General features: G+C 45.0%; 1 protein-coding gene across 1 annotated transcript in view; it reads right to left on the bottom strand.

Annotated features, from left to right (window-relative positions):
* Positions 1 to 22,748, bottom strand: part of TTC7A (tetratricopeptide repeat domain 7A) — a 472,360-nt gene that overhangs the window by 171,798 nt on the left and 277,814 nt on the right. Inside the window, exon 15 of the mRNA XM_088450682.1 lies at positions 7,397 to 7,557. Within this exon, the coding sequence (XP_088306808.1) occupies positions 7,397 to 7,557 (161 nt within the window). The remainder of the gene's footprint in view (positions 1 to 7,396; positions 7,558 to 22,748) is intronic.

Raw genomic sequence — 22,748 nt, 5'->3', positions numbered from 1 at the left:
ATTTTCTTTACATTTTTCTTATAATTTTTATAGTAAAAACTGTGGAGTATACCCAAGTATGGGCGAGATGCAGGAAGGAAAGAAATGCGGTCAAACCCCGAAAATGGGGGCATCATGCATCCCACCATATGACAAGAAAGGCTCTGCCTCACCTGATATGATGGCGCTATATAAAAAAATTATAAAAGATAATTAAGACTTTGTGGGACATTTATCTCATCTTCTCAAGTGGACAAGTGGAGATGTTGTCTAGGCCAACCAATCAGATCATAGCTATTATGTATCTGGCACATTCGATCATATGATAGCTATAATCTGATTGGTTGCTATGGGTAACATCTCCACTTGTGCTCTTTAGAAGGTTTGATACATTTCCTCATAAATTTGGAACCAAAAAGAAAATATGGTCTGAGAAAACCTCAGCTGACTTTTAGTATCTGGGTTTTCATTTCTGAGTTATGGGGCCTCAAACTTAATATGTCAGCCCCTTCCTAAGAGGCCTATTAGAGTAATTAGACATATACAACATATATTGCAGCAGATTAAAAAGAACGATACTAAACTAAAGGACCAAGAGGGGTTAAAAAGTTACTAATTATTATCTCAGCGGTAGCAAAGAAATGCATTTTGCAGGTGTGCTGCAGGCCACAGCACCTACACTAATGATGTTTCAAGGAAAACTTTTCCACATCTTTGGAATGGAGTGGCTTGAGGCCATGCTGCAAAAAGAAAAGTTCACTGAATTTTTTTTTTCCACTTGCGAAAGTTACATCGAAACATTGTCCCAATCATTGAAAGAACAATTAGAGAAATGTTTTAGGAATACACTCTGGTATGAAACACGTATCTGTGCAATAATCATTCCAATGAGAGTTATGAAAAGATGTCGAGAACCCGGGCTCACACTATATGAACTTGTTAATATTATTTACATTTATAGTGTTTTATTTACTGTATTGTAGTGATTTATTGGTGAAGATATCTACTGATAAGCTATTGCATTAGTTCCTAGTTGTTGTTTTTTCTGTGTATATGCCATAAATAGGTCACTATTAATGCTAATACTAACTATATCTGTGTAACTTTTGTACTGTTCTACACAATTATTGTGCTTCAATAAAGAAACATATAAAAAAAGAAAAAAGAACGATACTATGCTTTCCTTCAGAAATGTAGGATAAATGGTATCTTCATCATCATGTCTATCTAGTATAGTATGGGGTAAATTTACTAAGATGGGAGTTCTATTAAGAAGTGATGTTGCTCATAGCAACCAATCAGATTCCAGGTATTATCTTCTAGAAGGTGCTAGATAAATGAGAAGTAGAATCTGATTGGCTGCTATGGGCAACATCACTTGTTAAATAGAAGTCCCATTTTAGTAAATTTATCCCGATGAGTAGTAACGTCTTTACGTGATGATAGGTGAAATCCCACCATAGACATCAAGTTCAAACAAACTAGGCATTGTATTACTTTACAGAACCGCAATGTAACCTCAATTAATATTCCTAAGATTACAAAAACAGACATTTTGAGGTAAAACAAATGATCAAAGACGCATATACAAGTTTTGAAATGATAATTCATTAACCAAAGTTTCTGTAAAAGTTTATTGCTTAAACTGAGAAAAGCCCCATCTCTAGTGAAACGTGAGCTATTGATGGAAATAGGGCTTTTCCCTATTTATTAAGCGGTTACAACTGGTGATACCATTACTATTGCTGGAGGTTATCTGTCGCCTGTGAAAACATTCCCACAGTACATGTAACACAGCAATCCTTCTTGTGTAATGATTTTTTTCAGCTACCATCATTCTGAAATGGCGATAAGTTATCGCCATTTCAGAATGGTGGTAGCTGAAAAAAATCAATTAGCTGTACAGACTGCAGGGTGCAGGGTGCGTGCACGGAGCATCCAAAGCCCTTCCAGATAGCCTGCTAGCCATATGCTGGAGCCGTGGGCAGCGATGTTACCGCCTCCAGGGCCCTGCACCGTGGGTGACAGCAGCGCTCGAACAACCCGGCCCACTATTGCCAAGATAGCTGAGTACTGGCCGGCTTCCTCTGTGAGATTGAATTAATAAATAATGAAGATAGGTGGGTTTCTATCACTGTAATAAGTGGCAATAGAAAACCAGCTCTATCGCCATACATTGCTAAACAGTCCCAGTGATCTACATGACCAGCCGGAACATGCAAGATGCCATACCACTAAAGTGCACAATTTTAAAAGCAACCAATCTGAGAGTGTAGCCTATCCATTTCTAGGAACTAATGACATCCCTGTACCATGAATATCGATGTGCTTAGTGATGTCACTCAGCAATGCCTCATTGATGCCACTAGTCCCTCAAGAATGAATAGGCTGCATTCTAAAACTGTCTGCCACAAATACTCGTATGTGTGCCCTGTGCCCATTGTGAACAGTGTAACGGAAACACAAGTTATTATAATTGTGAAAGCAGTTTTTCTCTTACAGACTAATTGCATATATACATTGTGTATCACTAGACATACAAGTAACGAATGGGACATTTATCAATCTTTCTAAAGAGTGAAGAGGAGGACAAGTGGAGCAGTTTCCCATAGCATCCAATCAGATTCTACCTATCACTTTAAAGAATGGACTTAATAAATGCTACCTCGAAGCTGGTTGGTTGCTAGGGACCAAATCTTCAATTGTCCTCTCCTCCACTCTATAGAAGGCTTGATCCATCCGAAGGCCCCATGCAACAAAATTTACTCTGTACAAAAACTTACTTGTGCATTGTTTGAATTGAAACTGCACTTGAAATAATGAGTAAATACAATATGTTACTCCATGTATATTTATTACCAGTTATTTATATACCGCACACATATTCCGCAGCACATCTTACCATTCACATCTGTCCCTGCCCCAGTGGAGCTTACAATCTATATTCCCAACCACATGCTCACAAACATACACACTATGGTCAATTTTGTGGGGAGCCAATTAACCTACCAGTATATTTTGGAGTGTGGGAGGAAACACAGTTAGGGCCATGGTGGGAATCAAACCCATGACCTCAGTGCAGTGAGGCAGTAACACTAACCATTACACCGTCTGTGCTGCCCCTGTATATCACCAAATGGAACCATAGGGACACTATGGGGCCCTAAGCATAACAGGAAAATAAAAATACTTTTTATATTTCATCCTTGAAGCGGACTGCAAATTGGCATTTTTGTTTTCTATGGAGCAAAGTCTGTGCTACAAGTGCTCATGTGCTTTGGAAAATAAAATAAGTACGGTCAGTCTGAAGCCAGCTACAGTACAGCTGCATTGTTTAAGGAAAACATCTGTTTGGGAATAACACATTTCTCTGAGCTGGAATAGGTAATGTTATGAGGACAAGATTCATGCACTACATATTGTTAAACACAGAGAGCCTATTTGTGTCCATATTAAAAAGCTGCCAGATCATGCTGCTATGGAAACGCTGCCATATATACGCGACACGCAGGAGCTGGGAGAGCTTTTATTAGCAGAGTGTTGCATGGGTGACACCTAACACAAAAGAATTCTGCTTTTATATTGGGCTGGTGTCACTGTATTAACGGGAAAGCAGGCTCTAAAGAGCACACAATAGCAGAGTAACAATGCTGTGTAATGCATTAATTAACAGATACACATAGTTATCTGGTAAAAAAAAAAAAAATTACATTGTCATAGCTAGTTTTTAATAGCATCATCAAACAGAACCAAAGGAAGAAGGATTAAACTGTAGCCATGGAATTCCGGGAACATATGCAAATTGTTCCTGAGTTGCCCCAACTGGGTAACCAGACATCCTGTTAGGGAGGCCAATCCTGGGGATTTTTTTCAATACCAGGATTCAGGATTGAAAAAAACTCAATCCCGGGATATCTGGGATTGGCCTGGATTTAAAAAAAATGCCCCCCCTCCCAGTTACTTAACGGTGGGGCTTGTGGCAGGGCTCGGTCCAGCCGTTGTCGGGTGCACTGTGCCAGCCAGGGGAAGGGGGAGCCGGGATGCGTCTGAGCACTTCGCTGGAGCTGCTCAGCTCTGCCCGGTATTTTAAAGAAAAACAATTATGGCCAATGCCGGGATAGGGATTGGAGGCTTCCAATACCGGGATTCAAAACCGGCAATTTTTAGCCCCAAATCCCGGTTACCCGCCAAACATGATCCCGGGATTGGCCTCCCTACTGCATGTGTACTCTTTACAATGGTGTAGTGCCTTTCAAATTGGATTTTCCCCTTTAAATCATAACATCAATTATATACGAAAACCTATAAATTAAGAAATAGTGATTAAAAAAAAGTAGTTTGGTATATCTGATACTTGTGTCACAATACTGCACCAAGAAATGGGCGTTCAGTAGCAGGAATATCCCTGATTGAACTTGTGATGAATATGGTTAGCAAGTATATAACACAGAAAATGCAGTGGTCACCTATTAGCCTCAGTAGTAAGAGTGGAACATGATAGTTGCTGTATGTGCCTGCCGAGCACGCAAAGTCACCATTCCATAGGAACGTTAGTCCCGCTGCTCATAGCTTTTCCACCAATCAGAGAAGGGCTCGGCCTCTGCAGAACGGATGATATAAGAAGAGGAGCCAGCACTGAGACAGAGAGAGGAAGCCGCCAGTCTGCAGAGGGATGAAGGAGGAACGGAAAGGGAAATAAACTGAGAGGAACATAGAAAGCAAGAGAAAAAATGGGGTTGATAGAGGGAGTGATAAAAGAAGATGACATAGTACATAGTACAGATAAAGGAGGGAGAAAACGACAATAAGTGTGAGGAGGAAGGACGCAAAGAAAAACAGAGAGATGTGAATAGAAACAATAGTACAGGTAGAAATGGGTAATAATCTGTATTTTACAGGAGTGATCTGGAGTACTGTAATGAGTACCACTGACAACTCAATGATATCCTTTGCCAAATACATAATACCAAGCTTTTATTGTCTGTAGCCGGAGATGCTCCGTGTAGCTAATGATGGGACTCTGGCTGGGGTAAAGGGCTTGTTACAGTGGTAATAGGTTGAAGGTGTGCAGTACATGGGGCCCCTCGCTATACACCAACCATACACCCAGAACAGCCTCTCCACTGTGCAGTGCTGCATCTACCCCCCCACCATGCCTGTTGCTGGCAGTGGTGCCATCTTTCTGGTGATGTCCTCGAAAGGATGGTGCCTGCATAACAGATAGAAGAAAAGTCTTTGCTATTTGCTGCGCATGTGCCATCCTTTCCGGAAACATCATGAAAGATGCCAACGTCAGCCACAAGTATAGGGGGGGTACCCAATGGACATTTTGATAAAACACTTCCAGCATGTTAGCAAACCTCTTGTGTAGGTGGTAGTGGCAGCTCTATAATGTTCAGAAGAGTTCTTCATGGCAACAGCATCAGTGTCGAAGTGGGAATTTAGAGGTGGGGGTGTGGAATTTTGAATCCCCCCGCCCCATAGTGATAACCAAAATCAGTAAGTAGGCTGATGGGTGGTAAATAAAATCATAAGTCAGTCACAGAACAATTATACACAGAGAGGATTAATGGTACTCTCTTCACTCTGGTTTTAAACATGTCTCAAAGATCCATTTTTATCCCCTTTAGAGTTGCAGCATAGTATGCAGGGAGGCTTTTCCTAAACTGCAGTCACAGGGCACTTTGGGGTCTATTTACTAAGCAGTGTTAGGAGACAGAGTGAAAAGTGATAAGATGCCAGCCAATCAGCTCCCAACTGTCATTTTTCAAACAGCCTGTGAGATGACAGCTGGGAGCTGATTGGCTGGCACCTTATCACTTTTCACTTCTCCTATCACTGCTTAGTAAATAGACCCCTGTGTAACATAACTTAATGGACCTGCTAATTATTGTGTCAATATTAAGGACCCCTATGCTGTATGGTCCAACTCAACAGCATGTGATAGCAGTTGGGCATGTGTCGGCCAGAGTGCATTCTCACCCTCCCTTGTAATGTCCCTGCTGCCTTGGTCACTACGGGGGAAGAACGGGCACACTGCTGTGAGCTGCAGGCTGACGCCGTTACGGCAGGATAAAAAACCTGGTGATTGTGGCAGTGTGCCCACCAAAATCACCAACCACCAGCAATGAGTTAACATTTCATTTAATCTTTGATTTAAATAAATCGATGACATTATCTACATTACACATATTTATTTTGAACTATAATACGCTGGAAATCTGGAAAAAAGTAGCTTAATAAAAATAACTATCAAAAAGGCAACATGCCTGCTGGGAAAATAAATATCAGTGTATTCTGAATTACCAGTGACATTTTGTCACGTTAAAATATAAGTATGAAAAGTGTGATGTCAGGTTAGGATGCTTTTTGGCAGGGATTGGCAGGGCGTCCCAGTAGATTTTAAGGGAATTTAATTATTAGGGTGAAATAGAATCTGTGTGTTACTATTCAGCAGCGGGCACTACCGAGGATCTGTCTGGGTGTAACCTCTGTCTGTCTCCAAAACAATGTGGAAGCCAGAATAGTTCAAACAAGCTTCGTAATAACGCATATCAACACTATTATATTTCTGGAAAATAATGAGACTTTTTTTTTTACTGGAAACATTTTCTGTCTGCCAGTCCCATGGTAAGAGAAATGGCGTTCTATAACAAACTGGACTGATATTACATGGCCTAAATGGATTTTCCATCTTTAAATTATTTTAAAGGGTAGCTAAACTTAAAAATCATTGCAAATGTTAAATCAAAAGAGCAAACCGTAGCACATCCAGGGTACTAAAAATGAACAGGGCAGTAACATGGGTTATTCGGCCGGGGTCTCTTCCCAGGGCACACGGCCAAAGTGGTAGCATAACCGCTGCCGCATTCGCAACCTGGTGAGACAGACAACTACCGTCTTTCAGCTTGTGGGGTGACTGAAGAGTCATTAGGATGCGCCCATCACCTATCTTCCTACTCCCAGTGCTCCACTGGCACTTGCTGTGTGACATCATGACGTCACATGTGCCGGGGGGTGGTAAAGGCACCCGGCTACGGCACTGGAAAATAACTAATCTGCTTGATTATATAATATGTGACTAAAAGGCACAGGAAATGATAAGAATGACTTCATTAACAAGGAGGGGGAGGCCCAAGTGACACGCACAGAGGGCAAAGCATCACGCAGTGAGGTTGGGCCTTGAAAAAGCAATTTGAAGGCATCAAGCCGCCGGCTACTTCATTAGGGCCGTAGAGACGAGGGGCTTTCTTTATGAAGCGGTGGCTTACTTTTCCTGGCGGGTTAGAAGTGAAAACTTCAAACGGGAACACGAGTAACATTCTGCAGGTTATTAGTATTTAGTGACTGTGTCTTATGTTATTTGTCATCAACAAAGATTGATCCAATGACAAAGATAAAAAAACTCTCTGCGTACCTGAAGTTTTCTGGGTACTCCGCTAGGGCCATATCGATGACATCGATCGCATGTTTATACTGCTTTTGTGCTGATAACAGGAGGGCCAGCAGGTGAAGACAATGCAGATCGTCTTTACGGAGTTTAAGCGCCTCCTGTAGGTGTTCTATTCCATCCGATATCTGTAATGAATAATAAAACACTCTTACTTCCTCCAATGCAATAGTATATATATATTTATACCTTGACATAAGGACAGGTGCGTCCCGAAATATTGGTGTCACAGATGAGTATTTAATAAACTTTTTACTTTTACTAATGTCTGAGTGCCGCTGCTTGTTTGTACTGATCTTGTACATGAAATTCATCCTGAGGGCACCAGAGTTGTTGGAACTTGTTGGGAGAGTGCCGGTCCGTGCAGGACTATATATATTTACAGTATATATAAGGCGAGTTCAGGGAGGACAGAAACCTCCCGTGGAGCAGAAGGGCATAATAAATACACAGTCAGGTGCATAAATATTGGGACATTGACAGAATTTTCATATTTTGGCCTCTATTCACCACCACAATGGCTTTGAAATGAAACAAACAAGATGTGCTTTAACTGCAGACTTTCAGATTTAATTTGAGGGTAATTACATCCAAATCAGGTGAACGGTGTAGGAATTACAACGGTTTCTATATCTGCCTCCCACTTTTTAAGGGGCCAAAAGTAATGGGACTATCAGCGCAAAAGCTATTTCATGGACAGGTGTGGGCTATTCCTTCGTTATTTCATTATCAATTAAGCAGGTAAAAGGACTGGAGTTGATTCTAGGTGTGACATTTGCATTTGGAATCAGTTGCTGTCGACTCTCAATATGAGATCCAAAGAGCTGTCACTATCAGTGAAGCAAGCCATCATTAGGCTGAAAAAATCAAAACAAACCCATCACAGAGAGAACAAAAACATTAGGTGTGGCCAAATCAACTGTTTGGAACATTGTTAAAAAGAAAGAACGCACCGGAGAGCTCAGCAACACCAAAAGACCCGGACGACCACGGAAAACAACTGTGGTGAATGACAGAAGAATTATTTCCCTGGTGTCAAAGTCAACAATCAAAATAAGACTTCACAAGAGTGAATATAGAGGGTTCACCACAAGATGTAAACCATTGGTGAGCCTCAAAAACAGGAAGACCAGATTAGAGTTTGCCAAACAACATCTAAAAAAGCCATTACAGTTCTGGAACAACATCCTATGGACAGATGAGACAAAGATCAACTTGTACCAGAGTGATGGGAAGAGGAGTATGGAGAAGGAAAGGAACTGCTCATGATCCAAAACATACCACCTCATCAGTGAAGCATGGTGGTGGTAGTGTCACGGTGTGAGCATGTATGGCTACCAATGGAACTGGTTCCCTTGTATTTATTGATGATGTGACTGCTGACAAAAGCAATGGATTCTGAAGTGTTTCGGGCAATATTATATGCTCATATTCAGTCAAATGCTTCAGAACTCATTGGACGGCGCTTCACAGTGCAGATGGACAATGACCCGAAGCATACTGCAAAAGAAACCAAAGAGTTTTTTAAGGCTAAAAAGTGGAATGTTATGCAATGGCCAAGTCAATCCCCTGACCTGAATCTGATTGAGCATGCATTTCACTTAATGAAGACAAAACTGAAGGGAAAATGCCCCAAGAACAAGCAGGAACTGAAGACATTTGCAGTAGAGGCCTGGCAGAGCATCACCAGGGATGAAACCCAGCGTCTGGTAATGTCTATGCGTTCCAGACTTCAGGCCAGGGGCGGATTGGGACAGAAAACCAGCCCGGGAAATTTATGAAAGCAGCCCTAATGGGGCGGAGTCTGTTGAGGAGGTGGGTCTGTCAATAGGGGCGGAATCCCTTCTTATAGGGCCTGATTCTGAGTTGTACACAGTTGCAGCCATCTTTGCGTCTTCTGCTGCTGTCTGTGACTTCAGCCTAATGAGCCTAGAATGCCCTTCCCTGGTGTACAGCCCTGCGTCCGAATATGCAAGGACTGAGACCCCCACTGTTTCTGTCTAAAGACGCTGCAATCATGCTTTGTGTGTCTTTAGACGTCACAATTAGTTGCACCATTGGCACTATGGAGTATGGCCTCCAATGTGGGCAATTCAGCATCTCTATAGCCAGCCCTGAACACCCAACACATTTCTAATACACTTCTTGGTACATGCGACTGAATCCGCACTGCAACTCAGACACATGCGCAGAAATAATGCATAAGAAAAAAATAAAAACACATTGGTCCTCACAGGAAAAAACACACACTTTGGCCCCTACAGAAAAAAAAACACATTGAATCCCGACAGCGAAAAAAATAAAAAATTGCCCCCACAGGACACAATAAAACACACTGGCTCCTACAGGAAAAAAATAAAAACACATCAGCCTCAACAAAAAATAAAATAAAACACACACTGGCCCCCACAAAAAATAACCAGACAAACACATTGACCTCTACAGGAAAAAAAAAAAACAAAACACATTGGCCCCCACAAAAAAATTAAAATACATTGATCCCCACAGGAACAAAAAAAAAACACACACACATTGACACCCGACAGGATGGGAGTAGTAGTGTGGAGGAGGGTAGCTGTAAAGGTGGGAATAAGGGGGCAGGATGGGAGTGGAGGATGGTAGCTGTAGTGGTGGGAATAAGGGGACAGGATGGGAGTGGTAGTGTGGAGGAGGGTAGCTGTAATGGTGGGAATAAGGGGGAGGATGGGAGTGGTAGTGTGGAGGAGGGTAGCTGTAATGGTGGGAATAAGGGGGCAGGACGGGAGTGGTAGTGTGGAGGAGGGTAGCTGTAATGGTGGGAATAAGGGGGCAGGATGGGAGTGGTAGTGTGGAGCAGGGTGCTGTAATGGTGGGAATAAGGGGGCAGGATGGGAGTGGTAGTGTGGAGAAGGGTAGCTGTAATGGTGGGAATAAGGGGGCAGGATGGGAGTGGTAGTGTGGAGCAGGGTGCTGTAATGGTGGGAATAAGGGGGCAGGATGGGAGTGGTAGTGTGGAGGAGGGTAGCTGTAATGGTGGGAATAAGGGGGCAGGATGGGAGTGGTAGTGTGGAGGAGGGTAGCTGTAATGGTGGGAATAAGGGGGCAGGATGGGAGTGGTAGTGTGGAGGAGGGTAGCTGTAGTGGTGGGAATAAGGGGGCAGGATGGGAGTGGTAGTGTGGAGGAGGGTAGCTGTAATGGTGGGAATAAGGGGGCAGGATGGGAGTGGTAGTGTGGAGGAGGGTAGCTGTAGTGGTGGGAATAAGGGGGCAGGATGGGAGTGGAAGAAGAAGCTGAACAGGAATTACCTCCACACTCCACTGTCACCTCAGCTCATGGATCCCGGCTGCCTCCCCTCTCTCAGCGCTGACAGCCAGAGTAAGTATGTTTAGAAACCCCCTGCCACCTTGTCCCGCTCCTGCGGCTCCTACTCCATCCCAGGCACAGCTGCACCGCACACCCTTCCCCACCTCCTTGCATGGTCCACGTCATCTCCCGCAGCCCCAGGAGAAGGAATGGGCCAACCCGGCTGCGACCATGCCACAGAGAGGGGAGCTGACGGCGGAGGCCGATAGAGGGGGGGCACTGCAGACTGATGGTGGAGCCGGGAGCTTCCGGTTTCCGTAACTCGCGTTCCATAGCAGAACGCAAATACTAGAAGCACGGCTGCCGGCAGTCAGTGTCTGCCCAGCCCGGCCGGCAGTGTCGGCCAACCCAGCAAAGGGGTTAATGTGGCCGGCCCAGCGGTAACTTTCCCGCTTTCCCGGCGACCCAATACGCCCCTGCTTCAGGCTGTAATTGCCTGCAAAGGATTTGCAACAAAGTATTAAAAAGTGAAAGTTAGATTTAGGGTTGTTTAGTTTGTCCCATTACTTTTGGCGCCTTAAAAAGTGGGAGGCACATATAGAAACCGTTGTAATTCCTACACCATTCACCTGATTTGGATGTAATTACCCTCAAATTAAATCTGAAAGTCTGCAGTTAAAGTACATCTTGTTTGTTTAATTTCAAAGCCATTGTGGTGGTGAATAGAGTCCAAAATATGAAAATTCTGTCAATGTCCCAATATTTATGCACCTGACTGTATATATCTTTTAGAATGTAAGCTCTTACGAGCAGGGCCCTCTACCCTCTTGTGCTTCTCCCTACTTTAGTTTCATCTACTTCTTACTGACCACTAAGGCACCTAACACTTGGTTGCTTAAGCTCTGTTGCTTATCTGGGTGTTATGGTCGCGAATGTAGCAATATATATTATCCATGTCCTGGTCCTGTAGTGTATTGCTCTGTAAGTCACTGGTCAACAATTTGTTTATGTACTTTGTAAGGCGCTGGTGAACACTTGTGGCGCGATAAAAATAAATGATAATAATAATAACATATATATAGTATATAAATATATATATATATACATACAGTATATATAGAACAGCACATTTAATGCAATTGGTGGGAATAAGGGGGCAGGATGGGAGTGGAGGATGGTAGCTGTAGTGGTGGGAGTAAGGGGACAGGATGGGAGTGGTAGTGTGGAGGAGGGTAGCTGTAATGGTGGGAATAAGGGGGAGGATGGGAGTGGTAGTGTGGAGGAGGGTGCTGTAATGGTGGGAATAAGGGGGCAGGATGGGAGTGGTAGTGTGGAGCAGGGTGCTGTAATGGTGGGAATAAGGGGGCAGGATGGGAGTGGTAGTGTGGAGCAGGGTAGCTGTAATGGTGAGAATAAGGGGGCAGGATGGGAGTGGTAGTGTGGAGGAGGGTAGCTGTAATGGTGGGAATAAGGGGGCAGGATGGGAGTGGTAGTGTGGAGGAGGGTAGCTGTAATGGTGGGAATAAGGGGGCATGATGGGAGTGGTAGTGTGGAGCAGGGTGCTGTAATGGTGGGAATAAGGGGGCAGGATGGGAGTGGTAGTGTGGAGCAGGGTGCTGTAATGGTGGGAATAAGGGGGCAGGATGGGAGTGGTAGTGTGGAGGAGGGTAGCTGTAATGGTGGGAATAAGGGGGCAGGATGGGAGTGGTAGTGTGGAGGAGGGTAGCTGTAATGGTGGGAATAAGGGGGCAGGATGGGAGTGGTAGTGTGGAGGAGGGTAGCTGTAATGGTGGGAATAAGGGGGCAGGATGGGAGTGGTAGTGTGGAGGAGGGTAGCTGTAGTGGTGGGAGTAAGGGGGCAGGATGGGAGTGGAAGAAGAAGCTGAACAGGAATTACCTCCACACTCCACTGTCACCTCAGCTCATGGATCCCGGCTGCCTCCTCTCTCTCAGCGCTGACAGCCACAGTAAGTATGTTTAGAAAGCCCCTGCCACCTTGTCCCGCTCCTACGGCTCCTACTCCATCCCAGGCACAGCTGCACCGCACACCCATCCCCACCTCCTTGCATGGTCCAACTCACCTCTTTTGCAGCCCCAGGTGAAGGAATGGGACAACCCAGCTGCGACCATGCCACAGAGAGGGGAGCTGACGACGGAGGCCGATAGAGGGGGGACACTGCAGACTGATGGTGGAGCCCGGAGCTTCCGGTTTCCGTAACTTGCGTTCCATAGCAGAACGCAACTACTAGAAGCGCGGCTGCCGGCAGTCAGTATCTGCCCAGCCCGGCCGGCAGTGTCGGCCAGCCCAGCAAAGGGGTTAATGTGGCCGGCCCAGTGCTAACTTTCCCGCTTTCCCGGCGACCCAATATGCCCCTGCTTCAGGCTGTAATTGCCTGCAAAGGATTTGCAACAAAGTATTAAAAAGTGGAAGTTACATTTAGGATTGTTTAGTTTGTCCCATTACTTTTGGCGCCTTAAAAAGTGGGAGGCACATATAGAAACCGTTGTAATTCCTACACCGTTCACCTGATTTGGATGTAATTACCCTCAAATTAAATCTGAAAGTCTGCAGTTAAAGTACATCTTGTTTGTTTAATTTCAAAGCCATTGTGGTGGTGAATAGAGTCCAAAATATGAAAATTCTGTCAATGTCCCAATATTTATGCACCTGACTGTATATATCTTTTAGAATGTAAGCTCTTACGAGCAGGGCCCTCTACCCTCTTGTGCTTCTCCCTACTTTAGTTTCATCTACTTCTTACTGACCACTAAGGCACCTAACACTTGGTTGCTTATGCTCTGTTGCTTATCTGGGTGTTATGGTCGCGAATGTAGCAATATATATTATCCATGTCCTGGTCCTGTAGTGTATTGCTCTGTAAGTCACTGGTCAACAATATGTTTATGTACTTTGTAAGGCGCTGGTGAACACTTGTGGCGCGATAAAAATAAATGATAATAATAATAACATATATATAGTATATAAATATATATATATACATACAGTATATATAGAACAGCACATTTAATGCAATTTATGTTATAGAGGTGCAAGCAGAATCCTTTTCTTCTTGTACTCTCATTTCGGAAGTGTGCTGCAGAGAAACGCGTGGTGCTACTTTTGGAGAATGTTCCTCTTACAACTCAGGCTCACAATTTAAACCAAAGAAGAACAAGGCCCAGGATGGGCTGCTAGCACCTAATGGATAGCTGCATGTTATCAAAGGGTGATTTCTATTTTTTACACAAAAAAGATCCTCACATTAATGGATATCAACAACATGTGGCTCGGCAATGCTTCTTTATGTGTGCAAAGGTACCAATTTGTCTGCAGAGCGCATATGAAGGTACACGTACACATCCTGGTGTATAGAAATCCATATGTAAAAATTGATCATTGCTCTGTGCATAGTCGTGAAGATGCATAGAGTAGAAACATTAAAACTTCACCACGACGGACAACCTACAACCACTTTTCAATGACCCTGTTCGTTAATTTAAACTTTTACGTTTTCCTTCTAAAATATAGCTTGGTTTTGCCTATTTGTTTTTTTAAATTAACCATGAGAGTGAAAGGGCACCAGGATGTCTGTCCTTATCATGTGTGTATCACTTTGTGTATTCAGGTACATGTGGCATAAGGCGTTCAGTTGAAAGTATAGGGACAAAACTTAATCTCTAGGACTACAGAGGTAGCAGAGAATTTAGGCTCCTTTGTAGGTAGAAAAAGGCCATGTGTCCTCCTGGAAAGGAAGGAATACACCTTTATTTTATTTACATAATCCATTCCTGCAAAAGGAACACTTCTGCACTGCAGCCTAAAAGTAGGTACATGTGTGCCTAACCACCAGCCTAAAAGTAGGTACATGTGTGTCTAACCACCAGCCTAAAAGTAGGTACATGTGTGTCTAACCACCAGCCTAAAACTAGGTGCATGTGTGCCTAACCACCAGCCTAAAACTAGGTACATGTGTGCCTAACCACCAGCCTAAAACTAGGTACATGTGTGCCTAACCACCAGCCTAAAACTAAGTACATGTGTGCCTAACCACCAGCCTAAAACTAAGTACATGTGTGTCTAACCACCAGCCTAAAACTAGGTACATGTGTGTCTTACCACCAGCCTAAAACTAGGTACATGTGTGCCCAACCACCAGCCTAAAACTAGGTGCATGCGTGTCTAACCACCAGCCTAAACTAGGTACATGTGTGTCTAACCACCAGCCTAAAACTAGGTACATGTGTGCCCAATCACCAACCTAAAACAAGGTACATGTGTGCCCAATCACCAGCCTAAAACTAGGTACATGTGTGCCTAACCATCAGCCTAAACTAGGTACATGTGTGCCCAACCACCAGCCTAAAACTAGGTACATGTGTGCCTAACCACCAGCCTAAAACTAGGTACATGTGTGCCTAACCACCAGCCTAAACTAGGTACATGTGTGCCTAACCACCAGCCTAAAACTAGGTACGTGTGCCTAACCACCAGCCTAAAACTAGGTACATGTGTGCCTAACCACCAGCCTAAACTAGGTACATGTGTGTCTAACCACCAGCCTAAAACTAGGTACATGTGTCTAACCACCAGCCTAAAACTAGGTACATGTGTGCCTAACCACCAGCCTAAAACTAGGTACATGTGTGCCTAACCACCAGCCTAAAACTAGGTACATGTGTGCCTAACCACCAGCCTAAACTAGGTACATGTGTGCCTAACCACCAGCCTAAAACTAGGTACATGTGTGCCTAACCACCAGCCTAAAACTAGGTACGTGTGCCTAACCACCAGCCTAAAATAGGCACATGTGTGTCTAACCACCATCCTAAAACTAGGTACATGTGTGCCTAACCACACTTCACAAAGGACACCCCCAGTCCTCAAGATTTTGCTGATGCCACTCCTAGACCCACTGCAGATACTGCTACATTAGCCTTCTACAGATGCCACTTCCATGCCCATATACAGATGCTGACACCCTGGCAAACTATAGATGCTGCCACCTTTGCCCTCTGCAGATGCTGTCACCTCGGCTCTTTGCAAATGCCACCGCTTGGTCTTCTGCAGATGCCACCACACTAGAAATAAACAGATGCTTCCACCTTGGCCATCTGCTGATGCCACCAACTTGACCTTTTACAGATGCTGCCACCATAGCCATCTACAATGCCGCCACCTTGACCATTTACAGATGCCGCCATCTTGGCAGTTTACAGATGATGGCAACTGCACACGATCGTCCATAAAGGACCTTTGTTGTTTGCAGTGACCCCCAGGGGCGCCGAGATGGGGGGAGCGAGTACTAATTACACTTAAGAGCCGTAGCAGGGCACTTCAGCACCCTGGCACAGCCGCCACCCCCAATACAAGTTACGTCATGACGTCACACAAGAGAGGGCTGGAGGGCAGCATGGTTGTCTTTCCAGGCACCACCCAAGCTGGAGACAGGTACCACAGAAGCAGCGATGGTAGTCGTTCAGTATGGGTCGTTCAGTGTGGGTGCTCAATGTTGTTAAGGACATTGAGCATAACGTTGCCGGGGACACACTACACGAACTGTGTAGTGGATATGCGCCTTTAGCCTTTCTAAAGGCACAACAGTATACCGAGGGGCGGATTGGTCCCATGGTCTCATCTGCCGGTCCGGCTGAACACCTTATCGCCAGAACGTTTTTAGCAGCTAAACGCACATTTACAAAGAATCGTGTTAGCTTGCATTTTGTGATTCCATTGTGTAACTAGTCGTGTTATGGCGTGTGCGAAATCAGTCAAATCGGGTGTTTTTCCCAACTGAAGTCGCAAATCTGGGTTACCACGGAACTCGCGTCATCAAAATTTTCATGTGAAATCCGCAAACATACAGATAACCACATACATCTAAATAGCACTTCTAGTCGCGCCATGCCATGGCTTGACTCGGTAGCGTGAGCGTGTTTTCGTGTGACTTTTTTTATTTGCAAAGTGATGTAAATATAATGCACAAGCAGCTTGATATGCACCATGCCTGTATTCTGTGTGCGATTGCATTACAGAGTCAGCGGCTGTGACACTGTAATGTAGCATTTTGCAAGCAGATAAACCTGCAGTTGCACACAGAACATAGGCATGCTGCATATCATTTTAATGAAGCTGCTTGTGCACGATTTTTAAAACAAGTGCATTGAGGTGCGATTTGGAGGCCTGATTCAGCTTTGGGAATAGAGTAAGATATAGAAAGTAACTGTGAACCAGGACAAACCATGTTGCAATGCAAGGGGTGCAAATACATACATTTTATTTTGCATGTAGGGTAAATACTGGCTGCTTTTGCATGTAGCCCACAAATACTGCACAGCTTTATTTTTACAGTGCAATTTAGATGTCAGTTTGGACACGTCCCTCCCAAATCTAAATCTCTCTGCACATTTTACATCTGCCCCACCTGCAGTGCAGCATAGTTTCACCAAGATGATCAGTTACTTGCTGTTTCTCACTCTATTCCCTGGGTGCGAGTAATGTAGTTTTGGTAAACGCGATTCTTAGTAAATGAGTGATTTGCATTTGTACCAATGTAATTTTGATGTTTGTTTCAATGCTGCTTTGTCCCGATTAGGTTTTCACCATTAGTAAATTCCAGATTTGCAAAATCGCACCTTTATCACGGAAAAATGCAAAATCGACCATACACGATTCTTGGTGAATTTCCCCATTACAGTATTCCCTGTAAATATCTGTTTTTGGGGAAATTCTAGCAAAATTCCTTAGATAAATATGTCCCTTACCCTCAGGAAGTCTTGTAAAAACCACTAAATTTAAGACATTCGGAGCTGAATGCTCTTTTTGGACAAACTTTCTATTATTCTGAGTATATCAGGGATAGTATATTATATGGACATGGACACACATAGAGCACCTGTCTGGATTGTGATCTATATTTTGTTTGTTTTCTTGAGTCACTCTGGCAAGTGCAAAGCTCCGTGAAATGCAAAATCCTAAATAATCTGCTTTGCATGTTTGTAACAACAAGAGACACTGGCAAAAATTTTAAGTTTGCAAATCAGTTTGAATAGTGCCCAGCAGACTTTTCCACTGGGAAACTAGTTGGGCATCTCCAAGTAATAACAAAATTGCGTCATCAGAAGAACGCACATTTACTATAGTAGTTATTTTAAAATGGCCACATATATTTATGTTTTCATTTGAGACATTTCTGATACAGCTTACAAGACAAAATAATGTGGTTCCCGGATGTATATGACAATAGTTTCTAATGAGTGGTACAACCCAGAGATATATATGTTCATTGAGTTCCTACTACATAATAAATTACAGCTTTGAGGTCTCAACAAACTAATTTACTTTACCAACTAGCTGAAGTACCCGCGTTGCCCGGGTTTATATCTTCAAGTTATTAAATTCAAGTTATTGCCATCCAAATCCATCCAGTGGAAGGCTCAGAACAGGCTCCCAGGGTCAAAGTTCTGCCCAGCGTACACAAAGGGGGGTTCAGAACAGGACCCTAACCCCCCGGCCAGGATTTAACTGGACCACCTTTCGTTGGTTTGATCCCAATCGGTGCAGGGGTGTATCTTCAAGTTATTAAGTTTTATTATGTGATGTCATCCAAATCCATACAGTGGAAGGCTCAGAATAGGCAACAGGCTCCCTGGGTCAAAGTTCTGCCTGGCACACTCAGCCGTAAGCAGGGGCGGATTGGCTGTAGACCTCAGCGGGAGCTTTCCAGATGGGACGGACCATTTTGGGGTTGTTGAAATCAATTTTTTTTATTTTTTATATGTGACCCGGCCAGCACTAATCGGGAGCTAAAGCCTGCAGCACTCAGCGGTAGTGCTAATTATATGACTGATGAGAAGCCAGGTGTCCGGAGCTCCCTTTGCAGCACCTCCAGTGCCATGGACTCAGCAGGCAGGCCAGACCACGGCCCTCATCACCAGGTGTACTGTGTTGCCGAAGAAAAGCAGCTGGAGGTGCACAGGCAGAAGACATGGACGGTAAGTATTGCTTGCTGCTGGTACACAGGACAAAGGGGCCGGACAGACACATATGAAGGTGGAGCAGAGGAGATGGATTTTGGGGGACAGGATATAGAGCAAGAGGCACTGAGGGGATGGCGCTTGGGCGCACTGAGGAGGTGGAGCTTGGGGGCACAGATAAGAGATGGCACTGGGTGCACAGAAGAGATGGCACTGGGGGCACAGAAGAGATGGCACTGGGTGCACAGAAGAGATGGCACTGGGGGCACAAGAAGAGATGGCACTGGGGGCACAGAGAAGAGATGGTGCTGGGAGCAACAGAGAAGAGATGGCACTTGGGACACAGAGAAGAGATGGTGCTTGGGCACAGAGGGGGTTGATACTGGGGGCACAGAGGAGATACTGCTGGGACATAAAGGAGATGGCCCTGGGGGCAAAGAGGAGATGAAGAGACAGTGGGATGTATTGGAGAGACCCAAGCAGATGGTATTGGAGAGAGACTGAGGGATGGTACTGGCGAGATACAGGGGGATGATGCTGGAGAGGCACAGTGGGATGGCGCTAGAGAGACAAGGTGGGATTGTATTGGAGAGAAACTAGGATGGTGCTGGGGAGCCACATGATGACAGTGCAAGGGGGGTGGGTGCTTGAGAGACATACAGGGGGAAAGTGCTGGTCACACCCAGAAGAATAGGCTGGGGGCCAGTAATCTTCAGTGAGACACCAATTCTAAAAGAAAATGTATTACTGATACAAATGGTACCAAATTAGTTTAATCAGGGAATCGCACATTTTGCCCTGCACCAAAACTTCTATTACTACAATGTATTATCTGGTTGAACCTCTGTTGCATGATGATGACATTGGTTTTATTTCTACGCACACAGGCGGGTTCCGGAGTTGTGATCTCCTGCATGAATAGTGAATACTGACTTTCTGGACTGCCTGTCCAGAAAGTATCCATTTCTTTAGAGGTTCCTTGTTGCAGAGAAATCATATAGGTAAGAAAATATTCATTTGCATGCTCGCTGTGTTTATTCACTGGAGAAAGGGACTGGGGGCATATCCATCAGCTACCGATGTGGTGGGCATGCCCCCAGTATGATGAAAACAAGGGGAGTGGCTTGTGGGCATGGCATTTCACACAAGGCCACACCCCTTGACGCACGGCCACACTGACATTTTTGGCCATGCGTCAAAGGCGCGCGCACTTAGGGCCTCTTTCAGGATTCTTTCCAGGGCCACTTTAAATTTCCAATCTGCCCCTGGCCGTGAGGTCCGACCAGGACCTCAACTACTCCAAAAGGCATCCCAGACCAATTGCCACCCCTCTGTGAAGTTTTCATCCAAATCCACCCAGTGGAAGGCCCAGAACAGGTTTCCTGTGTCAAAGTTCTGTCCAACACACACCAACAGGAGGTCCAACCGGGACGCTAACCACTCCATTAGGCATCCCAGACCAACTGCCACCCCTCTGTAAAGTTTTCATCCAAATACATCCAGTGGAAGATCCAGAACAGGCTCCCCGGGTCAAAGTTCTGCCCAGCATACACCAACGGGAGATCCTACCGGGACCTCAACCGCCTAGTATGTCTTCTGGGATACAATGTTACTGCTCTGTTAAGTTTTTGTCCAAATCCATCCAGTGGAAGGCTCAGAACAGACTTCCTAGGTCAAAGTTCTGACCAAAGTACACCAACGGGAGGTCGATAAAGACCCTAACCACCCAAAAACCTGACCAGGATCCAACTGGACCACCTTGTATTGGTTTTATCCCAATCGGTGCAGGGATGTCCAAATGCATAAGCGGACAGATAAATAAACAAACAGACTAATGAATTTCACATATAAGATGGAAGAATGAGAAATTACTAGGCCCAGTTGCAAAAATATTGCTGACTCTGAGTCTTAATATCCTGTATCTATATTTTTTAAGATTAAAACGTATAATAATGAAAGTAGACCTGTTAGCTCCCTGAAAGGTATTTAGAAACATTATTCAGATGTGCAAATCTGCACTAAGGACCGGATGGTTTTCGTACATCTCCAATGGCGGGAGGACTGCGCGTGCGCAGGACCCATTCTGCGTATATGTGCAGAAAGGGTCTTGCGAGATAGCTCGCAGTGCCCCCTAAGCCGCAGCCTGTCACAGTTTGGGGGCGGGGAGGTGGCGGCGCTGAGCAGCGGTCCAGTTTTCTGGGAGTACCAAGGCCAGTGCCTGCATCTACCGATGAAGATTTCCAGGTCTTGGCAGAGCGGATAGTCGACCAATGTGAGCAGCCTTAGCTGGCCGATGCTGCAAACACTGCAACATCCCTGGTGTACAGCTGTGAGTCTGAATGTGCAAGGACTCTGATACACCCACTGGCAGCGTCTGTAGACTCTGTAATACTGCTTGGAACATCTTTAGATGTCACAATCGAAACTTGCAGAAGGCCTAAGGTAGATGCAGTTTCTAAGTCTGAGTACAGCCTCCTATATGAGCGGTGATGCATCTCTGTACACAACCACTTTTAGTGACACGCCCACGACATTCCCATAAGACGCTACCTCTGCCTGCGTCTTTATAGCCCACCACCTCCCATTCGCTGCCCCGGAATGCCCCATACACTGCCTATACAGTTGTTCTTATGTGCCTTTGAGTCTGTACTGTGTCTCTGTACGAACACCATCTGGAGGCATGCGCGGTGCGACTCCCACCTGTGCGCAGATGGAAAGCATCGCTCCACCGTGTCCAAAATCGCATCAGCGTTTTCGGAATCGGGCCCTGTAAGCTCTCATACAGGAAATATTGTGTAGCCAATTTGATTTGTTAAAAAAAATATATTGTCAGGGGTTACGTCACAAATAAATACAGTACAATGGTCCTGATTCATTACGGATTGCAACTACGAATGCAATAGTGATTACTAATCCATTGCGATCGCTATGCCGTCGCAGCACTACACAGGGACGACCACCTTACCTTATACACATCCATAATGTTTAGCAAGACTGCAAAACCATCGGTAACATTGAGTACCATCGCAGCCTCACACACACTTGCACAAGCTGTGACCTTACTCAGAAATCGTTAACTTCATCGCACGCTCTGGCACACCTGTGTTTCCCCGACCACCCCCCTCTCCCCCCTCGTCACCTCCCACAAAAGGCACTTCCTGTCAATCACTCTGTGATGGGTCTGTCTGATCGCAGTGGCTTGTTCGCACACTCGCACTGTGATGCATATCCATGCGCAGATCGCAACAATTGGCCGATTGCATGCGTATTGGCAACTGCGATCCTTGCTGAATTAGGCCCAATGATTGCAAAGGGCTGACAATCAGGTGGCACCAGGACATCAGAAGCATAATAACCTCTTGACTAAAATAAAAATAAAAATCTAATTTATAGATCAAAATAAGAAGAATGTCCCTGGTCACAGTGACTTTCTGTGTATTGGTGATTCATTGAGGGTGCCAGCCTGCACAGCGTGATTCACTGATCAGATGAAAAATACATGTACAGCTCATCTTTGTTTTCCCCCAGATTTATTGGCTGAAACTATGAAAAACAGAGGGTCTTCTGTACCGGGCCAGTCAGTAAATTAATGACATGTTCTTTGGGTTAGTTGTTTGTATAGAAGAATGAAGAAGGACAGGGGGTGTGGTTTCTGCCAGATGAGCACGCCTTGGTGACAGATGAAACTCCAATAATAATTCAAAGATTATGGGCCGGATGCTCAGTCGCACTTAAAATGGCCTTGGCAGGCAGATTTATTACCTCATGCTAATAAAAGTATCCGTACAGCTTTAATGTGTGGCAAGATCAGGGCACGGTTGCCTACCCTCCCGATTCGGGCGGGAGCCTCCCGATAAACGGGTGCAGCTCCCGCCCCCCCGGAAAGGCAGGCAAGCCTCCCGCCTGCCGCCGATCCCCCGACCCCCCCCACCCCCATTACTTGATAAACCCCGCAGCGGGGGGCCACTGACGCGATTCGCGTCATTTTGGCTCCGCCCCCTGCTTCGCAATGCCTGTTTTTCCGGCATTGTGTAGCGGGGGCGGGGATAAAAATGACGTGAT

The sequence above is a fragment of the Taudactylus pleione genome, unplaced genomic scaffold (genome assembly GCF_031769625.1).
Source record: "Taudactylus pleione unplaced genomic scaffold, aTauple2 ptg000522l, whole genome shotgun sequence".
Taxonomy (NCBI): Eukaryota; Metazoa; Chordata; class Amphibia; order Anura; family Myobatrachidae; genus Taudactylus; species Taudactylus pleione.
The sequence above is the reverse complement of the archived record's forward strand: the minus strand, read 5'-3'. Positions and strand labels throughout refer to the sequence as shown.